The 12512-nt window shown below is 65.5% G+C and overlaps 2 protein-coding genes across 2 annotated transcripts; one reads left to right on the top strand and one right to left on the bottom strand.

Moving 5' to 3' along the window:
- Positions 1-239: 239 nt before the first annotated feature.
- On the bottom strand, positions 240-2861 carry MSRB1 (methionine sulfoxide reductase B1). The gene is made up of 4 exons (XM_084216626.1): positions 2735-2861; positions 2115-2257; positions 1893-2007; positions 240-1382 (listed from the first exon to the last, which is right to left on the bottom strand). Exons 1-4 carry the CDS (start codon positions 2787-2789, stop codon positions 1357-1359), a joined length of 339 nt encoding a protein of 112 aa, XP_084072752.1. The 5' UTR covers positions 2790-2861; the 3' UTR covers positions 240-1356.
- A 3386-nt stretch (positions 2862-6247) lies between these two features.
- Positions 6248-12482, top strand: LOC311159952 (testis-expressed protein 2-like; the record flags this gene model as incomplete). The annotated part of the gene is made up of 12 exons (XM_084216362.1): positions 6248-6252; positions 7610-8499; positions 8584-8784; positions 8868-9162; positions 9628-9842; positions 9985-10137; positions 10233-10332; positions 10486-10618; positions 10718-10855; positions 11078-11290; positions 11560-11680; positions 12357-12482. Exons 2-12 carry the CDS (start codon positions 7621-7623, stop codon positions 12480-12482), a joined length of 2574 nt encoding a protein of 857 aa, XP_084072488.1. The 5' UTR covers positions 6248-6252; positions 7610-7620.
- Between the last annotated feature and the right edge of the window lie 30 nt (positions 12483-12512).

Here is a 12512-nt window from a genome sequence, read left to right as displayed (position 1 = left end):
TACCAAGAACACCCTTGGAACAAGCTGAAACTGGCTTCATTTGGGGAAAAGCGCTCAGTGGAGTGAAATGAAACCTTCCCAGTGGAGCTTTGGCTCTGGGAATGCCCCAATCCCCTTTCCAATGGCAAACCTGGGGAGATGGGAAGAGATTCCAGGTAAAAGCACACAGCCCCCACCCCCCCAGGCTCCCCAACCCTCGGCCAGGGAGCAGAGGAGGGGCCCAGGGCTCTGGGATGCCATTCCCAGCGTGTCCAACACTCCAACACAGTGAATCAGTGCTTTATTTCAGCATGGAGAGGTCCAGCAGTGAGCTCCAGGGAACGAGCCGGGGTGGCAAACCTCCCCTGCTGCCCTCAGATCTGTGGGACTGAGGGAAAACACGAGGAGAGAAGAGGCCCCAAGGTGTCCCCGAGTGCAGCTGCACACACAGTGCAGCCCCCTAAAGCCCAGGGGTCAGCAGCAGCCTCTTCCCTCGTTAGTATCCATTCCAGAGGAGGATTTGGCTGCTGGGACAGGCAGGGGAGGCCAGGAATGAGGCACTGGATTCAGGAGAATGAGTGTGGCAGCTCTCAGGAGCACTGAGGCGGCACAGCCACGATTCCCAGAGCCTGAGCAGCGCCAAGGGCAGCCCCTGGGCCCAGTCCCAGCTCCAGGAGGACCCCGAGTGCCCCTGGAACTGATTGCACAGTGCTGAGTCAGGTGTAAGGCCAGGCCAGAGTCGAGGACAGCGGTGTGGAACCGTCCCTGCAGGGTGGGAGGTGGGCAGGGGGGAAACACCTGGATGCTGCCCAGTGGGACCATCAAACATCCCTGCCCCAGCACCCTGGGAGGGTTTATATGGGGCACTTCATAGCATGATCCCAGAATAGCTCCAGGGATTAACCCCGACCCTGAGCCCAGCTAATCCTGCCTGGCTGCCTGCGAGTGCCAGCAGAGCCTGCCTGGATTGCAGCAGTGCCTGCCTGGCTCTGGACACTGTCAGAGCAAAGCACAGCCAGGGCTCAGCACAGGCAGGGCAGCTCCTGGGATGGAGCTGGAACAGCCCCAGGGGGAACTGGGCCAGGGAAACCAGGGGGAACCAGGACAGGGAAACCAGGGGGGACCAGGACAGGGAAACCAGGGGGGAACCAGGACAGGGAAACCAGGGGGGAACCGTGACAGAGAAATCAAGAGGAACTGCAACAGGGAAAACTGACAGGGAAATCAGGGAATAAAACCGTGACAGGGAAATCAGGGGAAACTCGGACCAGGAGCTTCCTTGGGGTTCTTCCCGCTGTGGGTCCCTTTGGCAGGTCAGTGCATCCCAAGGAGTGGAGGCAGGATTAGCCCAGGGCAGTGGCAGGTGCAGCAGCTCACTTACTTCTCCTTCAGGTCAACTTTACCTAAAAACAGGGGAGGAGCAATGAGGGCTCGTGTTTCTTCCTGCAGAACCAGCAGCCCTTTTAATCTGGGGTTTTGTTACACAGCATCCCCACCATCACAGCCTGACCAGCAGGCCAACAGCTGGCCGTGCTGCTGCCTGGAATTTGGCCTCCTGAGGCCTTTCCTCGACAACCTTTCCTTTGCCAGCTTCCCCAGGGAGTGCCCAGCAAACCCCCCCAGCCTCTCAGTGCCACCCCAGAAGCTCCCTGCCCTCGCTTTGCACCCCCAGAGAAACCCCCCAAAACTCAGCCACCCCTCAGAGCCGCGGAGTCCCTGGGTGCTGGTCAGAGCCAGGAGCTCCAGCTGAGCCAGGGGAGCAGGAGCTGGGCAGAGTGAGATGGATTTACCCCAGGAGCAGCTCCCTGGCCTTATCAGCACGGCCAGAGCCACCCTGCTGCAAGCAGTGCAGCACTCACAGCGTGCCCAAAAGCAGCTCCCGGGCCGGGCAGGGGCCAAGCCAGCGCCGGTACCTTTGGGGAGGAACTTCAGCGAGCTGCTGAATATTCAGAAGCGGGACTGGCCCCTCTTGGGGCCGTCGTTGAGGAACTCGTGGCCCAGCCCGTTGCCACACTTGCCACACGTCACCTGGGGAAGCCAAAGGGAGGGGTTGGCAGCAATCTGGCTGTCCGGGGGCTCACGGAGAGCCCGCCCGGGGCTGTTTCGGTCACAGCCCGAGGGTTCGGCATCCGCACCTTCAAGGCCCCCGGGCGCTCCTGGCGCTTGGCCACGCTGTCCCCCCGCAGGGTCTCGGTGAACGCCGGCCACGGCGACGAGTGCTCGTACTTGGCGCGGCTGGAGAACAGCTCATGGCCACACTTGGCACACACGTAAATACCTGCGGAGAGGGCACGGCGGGGGACAGCGCGGGGACGCGTCAGCGCGGGGACACGGGACACCCGCGACACTCTGCCCGCGTGGGGCGCCGCCAGCTGCGGCTGCCGGACCCCGGGCACCCCCAGGGCACCCCCAGGGAACTCCCAGGACACCCCCAGGGCCAGGCAGGGGGTGGAGGGGCAGGACCCCCACTCCCCATAGGGGTTCCCGCAGGGCAGATCCCCACAAGGGATGGAATCCCCGAGCCCCTATCGGGATCCCCCTCCCCATCGGGGAGGATTCCCCCACCCCAACAAGGACCGCAGAGGGGGGACCCCCGCCCGGACCCACGGCTGGAGGATGCTCCGCAGAAGGAAACCCCCCTAACCCCCCTCAACCGCTCAGACGGGGGGTTCCGCCCTGCCGGGTGACACCCCCTGCCCGCCCCGCTGGGGACCCCCCGGCCGCACCCCCGGAGCCCGCGGGGAGCCCCCCTCACCCGGCTGGAAGTGGTCCCTGTACACCTCTCCCCCCAGGAAGGAGCAGAAGGACATGGCTGCGCCCGCCGCCCGGCCCGTTCCGTTCCGTTCCGTTCCGTTCTGTTCCGCTGGCCCGGCCGCGCCCCCGCCACGCCCCCGCCACGGGCCACCCCCGTGTCCCGCCCCTTCCCGGGCCACCCCCGTGTCCCGCCCATTCCCGGGCCATCCCCGTGTCCCTCCCCGGTCCCTCCCCCGGTCCCGCCCCTGCGGCCCCGCCCCGCCGCCCGCAGAGGGCGCTGCGGGCCCGGCGGTACCGGGGCGGTCCCGGGGCGGTCCCGGTACCGGGGGGACCCCGCTCCGAACCCCCCTTCCTCGCCCGGGACCCCCGGCCCGGCCCGCAGCCCCCGCGCGGCCTCCCCGGGGCGGCGGCGGAGCGAGGGCAGCCCCGGCGGGGGCACGGGGGGGCGCGGGGCGGAGCGCGGAGCCGGCTCGGGGCTGCGGATGCTCCGGTGGCAACGGGGCGGGCGCCAGCCCGGCTCTGGCATCTGCATCTGCAACGGGCAGCGGGACGGCGACGGAGCCGCCGGTACCGGCTCTTCAACGCCCGGTACCGGCAGCGCTCTCGCCCTGCTATCCCGGCGCCGGCATCAGTGCTTGGATCCCGGCACCAGGACCGACCGGCCTCACTGGCACCGGCACCGGCACTGCCGCGGGCACCGGCTCTTTTTCCCCGGCACAAGGTCCGGTGTTCCCGGCACCGGGACTGACCCCCCGTTATCCTCCCCCGGCACTGGGACCACTCCGATTCCCCGGCATTGCTCGTCCTTCTCCTCCACCGGGACCGACCGACCCTTCCCGGCTCCCCGGGCCCCCCGCCTGCCGCAGGTACCGGCGCTGCGGGCCCCGGGGCCCCGGTTTCCCCAGCAGGGCTGGGGGCGGTGGGGACCGGGGCTCCCTCAGGCGCTCCCGGGGGCTCTGGGGAGGGAGCGGGCACAGCCGGGACCGCCCCGTCCCGGGAGCGCAGAGCGGGGTCACCGGGGGATGCGGGGCTGACCGGGGCCCGTGGTGGGCGCAGGGCGTCCCGGGGAGGAGGAGGAGGTGACAGCCCGGCTTGTGGCAAGGTGAGGGCTTCGAAGGTGAACCTGGGCAGGATCCAAAGGGGCTGAGCTGCTGCAGCTTCCTTCTCCTTCCAGAGATCAGCACCACAAATCCCTGCTCGGGGAGTTTATCCGAAACCTCTCGGGTGAGCCCCCGGGCTTAGGCTCTGCTGGCAGCGGCACCTTCCTTGGTGCAAGAGGAAAAGATCTCGGTGCCCTCTGGACAGAACGCGGCTCTGGCTCTGCTGCCCCGGCCCTGCGGGGGATGGATCCCCGCTCCCAAATGCCAAGGGACGCGGCCGGCGGCCCGGAGCTGCCCCGGGGCTGCGGGACCCCGGCGTGGGGCAGCTGCCCTGTGGGTGCTGCCGCTTTGAATTAGGTCAGGCTTCATCCCGGGCGGGCTGAGCTCCCGCCGCAGCCCCGGGGATTGATGGCTCGTGGCAGCAGCCCGGGCAGGGGGAGGAAGGGGCTCCGCACGGAGCGGGGAGCGGGGACGCGCCGCGTCACCGGCACCGCACGGGAGGGAGGGAGGGAGGGAGGCGGGGGATGCGCTGCTTTGAAAGCGCCTCCCGTAAGATCCACCGAGATCAGAGGAGCGGGATGTCAGGGAAAGCTCCAAATAGACTCCCGGGCCCCGCACACCTCAGCGGTGTGGATTTGCAGGCGGTGGAAGGAGCTGCAGCTGCCAGAAGCTCTCGGCAGCATCATCCATCGGATAGCGGCTGCTCCCTGCAATTCCTGCGGCGAGGCTGGGATGGATGTGGGAAGTGGCTGGATCCTTCCCCATGGCTGAGAGCCCCTGTGGGCTGCAGGGACCACGCAGCTCAGGAAGACAGCAGAGATTGGGGATGGCTGAGACACGGGAGTGAGGGAGAGCCCAGACAGAGGCAGGGCTAGGCTCCAGCCCTGGGATGCACAGGGCGCTGGAGAGCCTTTGGGAGCGGCTCCTGGGGCTGGCTGGCTCTCAGGCATTCCAAAGCCCACCCGGCTCCTTGCTCCCCCAGCAGCACAAAACCCACTCCAGTATCCACCAGTAAAAGCCCTGAGAAGCAGCGTTGTGATGTGGAACTGGGGGGCAGAGGGTGGAGCTGGGATCCCACACTGCCCAGCCCGCTGGCCAAAGTTATATCTGAGCTTGCAGAATTCCCCCCGGTGCTCCCTGATCCCGGGACAATGCAGGGACAGCGTCACAGCCGGGCTCTGTCACTGCGTTTTGTGCAGATAATTAGAGAGGGATTTCCAGCTCCTTTGGCTGGGTGAGGAAAGCGCTGCTGTGGTGCCACGTCCCCGCCAGCAGCTCCACTGCCACCCTAATTAACCACAGAGGACTGAGGGAAGTTAATGAAGTTGATATTTCAATTAACTCCCTGATCCTACGACCAAAGCGAACAGCGGGCAGGCGGTGCCCACCTGGGAGCCCCCACCCTGCCAGGCTGTGCCAGGCCACCTCTGCTGCCTTGGCCATGGCAGGGAAGGTTTCAGGGGGACACACTCCAGGACACCAGCCCAAGATGGGTCACAGCTTGTCAGGTCGTGTCAAGACCCGAATCTGAACCAAAGCTGGGAGCAAGGAGTGGAATTTTGGAGCTGGAATCCAGGGAGAGGCTCACTGGTGGTCATGGCCTTGGTGTGTCCTCACACAGCGAGGGGGGACGCTGTCAGTAAGGGTCTTGTGTCCCTGCCCTGCACAGGTGTGACCGTCCTGGGCTGGGTGTCCCAAGCACTGCTCCTCAGCAGACATCCCACTCAGCCCCAGTCCTTCTCTGGGACGTCTTGGAAGGGGTGGGATCACCCCTGAGAGCTGTTTGCTGGCACCTCCATTGCCCCATGACCCCACGAGACAATACAGCTGCCCCGTGACAACACCTGCAAGGACCTTCATGTCCAATTTATCCTGAGATCCCCCCAGCCCTGCAAGGCCACAGCCTGGGGACGAGCTGCAGGCTGGGAGGGGGTCAGTGCTGGGGCACCCCCACACTCAGTGCTGGCTCTCTGGAGCCTGAGGCAGCAGCAAAGCCTCCCCCAGGGCTGCACCTCCCTCTCAGGTGCTGCTGGTCCAGCCTGGACACCCAGCAGGGTCTGACCTGCTGCCCCACCCTCCCCAGAGGTGGCTGCAGCCCCAGCAGCAGCAGCAGCGTAGCCCCCTCTGTACTCACCATCCCTGCCAGAGGAGAACTCCCATACAAACCCAGGCTATTATTATCTCTGTCTTCCACCGTGCTAATGGTCTCTCAGGAAACAGACTCCTTTTTTTTTCCTTTTTTTTTTTTAGCTTTTAAAACCCCTGAGTACGGGAGCAGTGGGCACTGAGAGCTGGGCACGGTGGAGTGAGCACAAGGAGCACTGAGGCCAGCACTGGGGAGACACTGTCCCCTGACCTGGCAGGGACACGGAGCAGGGACCGGCCAGGACCCTCCAGGGATCAGCCCAGGGGCGTTCTGGTAGGAGCAGCCAGGGGTGGTGGGCAGCACTGGGCATACTGGGCATACTGGGAGCGGCTGTGATGGGGCCACTGGGAGCCCTGCATGGTGAGGGCAGGGGGTGTCCAGGCTGCAGTGCTGGGTGGGAGGGGGACAGGGCCCTGCAGGATCCCTTGGAATCACAGAACCATGGAATGCTTTGGGCTGGAAGGGATCTTAAGAGGGAAGGGACCTTAAAGACCACCCCTGCCATGGGCAGGGAGACCTTCCCCTAGAGCAGGGCCCCTCTCAGACCCAGCCCCACTGCTCATTTCCCCTGCTCACTCCTCGTTTGGCTGTTTTGGTGCCTTGCTGGGGGTGCCAGCAGTGCCACCAGCCCCAGCCAGGCTCTGTGCCTGGGGCTGGGACCACCGGGGCAATCACCCGTGGATGATCTGGGGTTAACAAGTGGCTCCTGCAAAGGAGAAGCAAAGCAAGAGCTGAGATTATATAAAGGGGGCTGGAGGCAGCTGCGGCACAGGCTGTGATTAATTCCTGGCACTGAGGAGCTCTGAAGATCCAGGGCGGCGCGGTGTGAGGATGAGGCGGCCCCAGGGTCCCTGGGATGCATTCCTGCTGCTGCTGCAGGGCTGCTGCCAGGGGAAGGGGCAGGGAGGGGCTGAGCACTCCAGGGACCCGCTGGGAGCTGACTCAGCACCGCGCTGGCCCTGCAGAGCCTGTCCTGCAGATCCTTCTCCCTCCCAAAATCACGGAGGGGACACGGCTCAGAGCAGGTCAGCCCCTGGCTGGGCAGGAGAGCAGCAGTGAGGGGTGGTGGTGGCTGGTGGGGCTGGGACAGCACTTCCCTGAGGCCATGGACCCTCTCAGGACAATGGAAACTTCGTGTTAGAAAAACTTTTGTCCTCTGCACCTCCAGTGAAGGCAGAGATTGCTGACTGGGCACCGGGGCCCCAGCTTGGGCTGGTTCCAGTTTGGATCCATGCAGTGCTCGAAGCAGGGGCCAAACCATGAACTTCCAGAGGAGTCAGGGAGTCCTGCCCGCTGGCCCGGCATCCCTGGGCTGGCACTGGGAGCAGTGGAATATCCTGGTGTGGAAAATCCCCCTGTTTGGCTGCAGCCCTGGCTGGCAGCTCCGGGCTCTCACAGCGCCGTGGCTAATTGCCGGCTGGGATTTATCCTCCTCGGACAAGCGGGTTCCTACTCGCAGCCATTGAGCTCCCCCCAAAACAGGCTGGCAGGGGCCCAGCCCGGAGCGAGGGTCCGGGAGATGCCCCCGGGCGCTGCCGATGGGGAGGCAGGGGCAGGGCAGGGATGTTCCGTGCCCGCGGCGGCACGGAGCCCTTCCGGCTCCGACAGCTGCTCCCCTGCCCCTCGGCAGTGCCGTCGGCGATGCGAGCGATGGCAGACCAGGCTGCGGCGGCAGCAGACGCCTCTCCAGCCCTGGCACCGTGCCCGGGCTCACCTCGGCGTGGCGACATCGAGGGACCGACGCCCCACGCCGGCGGCACCAGGGAGGACGGAGGCGGCCGGGATGGCTGCGGACTCCTTCCCACGGCGGACGGGGACGCGAAACGTCCCCCCTCGCCCCAGCCCGGGGGGATGCTCCTGGCCGACCTCCCGCGGGCCCCCCAGCCCCGGCTGAGCCCGGCCAAGTCGCGCACGGCTCCGCCGTCGCCCAGCGTGTCGCCGTCGGAGAGCCGAGCCGCGCTGCTCCGGCTGCGCGACGCCAGGCTGGAGGACACGAGGAGGCGGCTGTCGGAGGCCGTGCAGGAGCCCCTGAGCCGCCTGAGCCGCCTGATGGCCGAGGACAGCAGCCCCGCGGGCCGGGCCAAGGAGCCGGGGGGCAGCCCCGGGGGCGGCCGCGGGGCCGGGAGCCGCCGGCTGCGGGACTGGACGCCCTGGGAGCCCACCCTGAACTGCCGCTACGAGATCTGCTCCTACGGGGACGTGATCCAGGTGGTGGAGGTGGCGCAGAGGGACACGGACCCGCCGCTCCCAGCGCCCGAGGAGCCGCCGGCGGCGAGGTCCGGGGGCTCCGTGCCGGGCAAGGCGCTCGCCGGCATCGCCCTGCTCGCCTACGGCTACCTGGTGCTGCCGCTGCCGCCCTACGCCGCCGGGCTCTGCGTGGGACTGCTCTGCGGGCTGCTGCTGGGCTTCCTCGCCATCCTCCTCCTCGTGCCCAAGGCCCCGCCGGCCGCTCGGGGACCCTGGGGCCGCCTGCGCCCCAAGCTGCTCCCGGGGGAGCCGCGGGAAGCCCCCCACCTCCAGGTAGGAGAGGGGAGCTCCGGGGTGAGGGGCCGGAGGCGTCCCCGGTGAGAGGAAGCAGCCGGCTCCCTCCTGCCCGTCCTCCAGGGCTGGATGAACCAGCTGCACGTGTACGACCCCGAGCTGTTCCACCCCTCGCTCACGCACTCGGTGCTCGCCGTGCTGGACGGGGCCACCCTCAAGCTGTCCTACCCCAAGAGCAACATCCCGCGCCGAGCCACCTTCGAGGAGGAGATCCTGGACGCCGTCTTCGTCAGCCACCGCTGCTACGACCTGACCGACGCCAAGGTGAGCCCGGGGGTCCCCAGGAGCCTCCCTCCCACCGGGACCCCCCAGCCCGGCCCGGATTCACCCCGCTCTCGGTGCCGCAGGTCTTCCTGTGCCCCCCCAGCCTGGCCCGAAAGCGGACGTGGAACAAGAAATATCCCATCTGCGTGCTGCTCCCCGAGGCGGCCGAGGGAGAGGGCAGCGAGGAGCGGGACACGGAGCCGCAGGGGGAGGAGGGGACCAGGAAGGTGCCGGTGGCCGGGCAGGACAGCCCGGGGGACGGCAGGGACAGGTGCCTGTACCTGTTTGGGCGGACGGGGCGGGAGAAGGAGGAGTGGTACCAGCACCTCGTGCAAGCCTCCCGTGGGACAGCCGGCAGCCACGGTGACACCAGGGCAGGTGAGGGGCAGCCACCACGGCCTCTGCTCTGGGCCACGTCTGACCCAGGAACACAATGCCTTGGGGGGCAGCAATGAGAATGGAGGGACATGGAGGAGCCCAAAGTGTAGCCAAGAGGGTTCGGCTGGTCAGCACAGCGTGGGTGGCATGTCACTGGTGTCGTGGACAGGCATCATGTCACCCCTGATGCCATCCTGACCGAACAGACTGGATATTAGTGAATATTGGATATTAGGAATATTGGATATTAGGAATATTGGATATTAGGAACAATTCTTTCACTGAAAGGGCTGTCCAGGCCCAGGGCAGGGGTGGAGTGCCCATCCCTGGAGGGAGTTAAAGCAGTGTGGATGTGGCACTTGGGGACACGGGTTGGTGCTGGCCTGGGCAGTGCTGGGTGTGGTTGGATTGCTGACATTAGAGGTGTTTCCCAAGCTCAGTGATTCTGTGATTCCACATCCCCAGGCACGGGATGGGCCCCGCAGAGCAGCGGCAGCAGCAGCGGGGGCAGTGCCGAGGACATCCCATCCACAGATGCCTCCAGGGATGTGTCAGGAAGCACTGAGGAGATTTACCTGGACTACAGCACCTACATGGCCCGATTTGTGCCAGCACAGGGGGCAGGCAGCCCGGAGAGGAGCCCCTCTCACGGAGCTCTGGGCAGCCCCACGCCCACAAAGGTGAGAGGGACAAAGCGCTGGGAGCTGGGCTGGAGGCTGATGGAGCCACACTCCCAGTGTGTGGTTTGTTTGAGCAGCCAAGCCCTGGGGCAGGGAGCACAGGACAGCAGGTCCCGCTGCTCACGGGGCCACCTCGCTGCAGGGGCTGGTGGCTGCTGTCCCCCCCCAGGAGGACACGGCCAGCATGGCCTGGATGAACGCGCTGGTGGGACGCATCTTCTGGGACTTCCTGCGGGAGCAATACTGGGCAGAGCAGGTGTCCAACAAGATCCAGAAGAAGCTGAGCAAGATCAAGGTGAGAGGCAGGAGCATCAGGGCACTCGGGGGAGCCCTGTTCCCAAGGCCCCACGGTGAGTGGTGACTGTCCCCATGGGGGTTTCCCTCCATCAGCTCCCGTATTTCATGAATGAGCTGACGCTGACAGAACTGGACATGGGCACATCCATCCCCTCAGTGCTCAGTGCCTCCAACCCCACCATCAATGAGCGAGGTAAGAGCCCCGCAGAGGCACAGGGATCCCAGTGCTGCCTCCAGGATGGCTTTACAGAGCTGCCAGCCCAGAGCTGGGAGGGCTTGGCAGTGCACCAGCAGCTCTGACCCCTGTGGTGCTGACCTGACCTCGCCCTGTCCCTCTCCCTGGCAGGGCTCTGGGTGGACATGGAGGTCACCTACAGCGGCTCCTTGCAGATGACACTGGAGACAAAGATGAACCTCAGCAAGCTGGGGAAGGAGAGCTCTGCAGAGGAGAGTGGCCCTGCAGAGGCAGGCAGAGAGGGGTAAGGAACCTGCCCACGGATGGGCTCATGCTGCTCCTCCTGCCCCAGCGAGGCGAGGCCGCTGTCCCCGAGCAGCCCGTGACCTCCTGGGGCTCGCAGGGCCAGGCCACGGCTGATCCTGCTGGCAGACAGCGACGCCGAGTCGTCCAGCGCCGGCTCCTCCGACGAGGAAGATGCCGCCAGTGCAGAGCCCGTGGGAGCCCCGGGGGAGCGGCTGCCCCCGCCCGGCACCGAGGGGTACGGGGGCACTGGGGGTCTGTGCCACGGGGGGCACGGAGAGGGGATGGGGACGCACGGTGCCACGTCAGCACGGGGGCACGGGGACAGCGTCCCCGATGGGACACACACAGTGCATCGTGGCAGCTTCCAAAGGGGGCTCTGTCCCCGTAGGGTGCTGTGACAGAGGGCTGGGGGACCCCCAAACCCAGCAGGGCTGAGCTGGGGCCCCTCTTGCTTTAGGCACGTCAGCGGGAACAGCACGAGCAGGAAGATCCTGCGCTTTGTGGATAAGATCGCCAAGTCCAAGTACTTCCAGAAGGCCACGGAGAACGAGTTCATCAAGAAGAAGATGGAGGAGGTGTCCAACACGCCGCTGCTGCTGACGGTGGAGGTGCAGGAGCTGGCAGGAACCCTGGCCGTGAACATCCCCCCGCCGCCCACCGACCGTGTCTGGTACCGGCTCTCCTTCCCCCACAGGCACATCCTGCTGCCAGCGCCCCTTGCTCCCTGCAAGGAGCCAGCCCCAGGGCTCTGGGCTCATCTTGGCACCAAGGCTGTTCCCCAAAGGGGCTCACAGACCTCAGGCTCATTCCTCTGAGTCTGCACCCAGGCCAGCACAGATCTGGGGACCCTGAACTGTCACCTCCTCCCTGAAACCCAGCAGTGGCTGTGCCACATCTTTGGCAGGTGATGCTTTCTGCCTGTTTCCTTTCCCCTCACAGGTACAGCTTCCGAGTGCCCCCGCAGCTGGAGCTGAAGGTGCGCCCCAAGCTGGGCGAGCGGGAGGTGACATTCCTGCATGTCACCGAGTGGATCGAGAAGAAGCTGAAGCACGAGTTCCAGGTGCCTGGGCTGCTGTGCAGGGGCTCAGCAAACCCTGCCGAGGCTCGGGCATTGCTGCCATCAGGGAGAGTCAGCCTCAGTTTGGGCCAGTTGTTTCTGCAAAAAGCCAACACCTGGTTTGGTCTGGCCAGCTTGGAGCTGTGAAGATATGGAACCCAGATAATAAGCTCAAGGGCTGAGGAAAAGTGATTTCCTCCCATCATTTGTGGCCCTGCCCCAAGCAGGGAGGGTTTGGGAAGTCAGGCAGACACCTCCCAGAAGGGCTGAATCCACCTGTCCATTCTGGTCTGGGAATGTTTGGGAGATTTGCCTTCCCAAGGATTTGTGTTCAGCCTCTCACCTCTGCTCAAAGAGCAGAAATGTCCTCACAGATATTTAGGGCCCCCCAAAAGTCTCCCATCTGGATGGTTTCAAAATGCTGGTCCCTCCCCTCTGCTGTGACCATCCCTGCAGCCATTGAGGTGGCCAGGGCAAAGACAAACTGTCACTGCTTGTCCCCACCCTGATAACCAGAGCTGGGACCCTCCTGAGGGTGCTGCTGTGGGGGTGGGAGCCCAGAACCTCCAGTTCACAGCCCCAGTCCCCAACCTGGGCATGGCTCCTGCCAAGCCACCTCCAGGAGTGTCCCCGTGCTGTTCAAACCCACTGATTTGTTATTCTGGATTCCTCTTTGTAGAAAATTTTGGTGATGCCGAACATGGACGATCTCATCATTCCCATCATGCGCTCCGGCCTGGATCCTTGGCCCCCCGCCACGGGACTGCCCCGGGACCCGCCAGCCGCGGGGGACAGGAGGCTCTGAAGCACAACCCCAGGGGCAGGGACACTGCCC

Source organism: Fringilla coelebs (assembly GCF_963513975.1).
Source record: "Fringilla coelebs genome assembly, chromosome: 16".
Taxonomy (NCBI): Eukaryota; Metazoa; Chordata; class Aves; order Passeriformes; family Fringillidae; genus Fringilla; species Fringilla coelebs.
The sequence above is the reverse complement of the archived record's forward strand: the minus strand, read 5'-3'. Positions and strand labels throughout refer to the sequence as shown.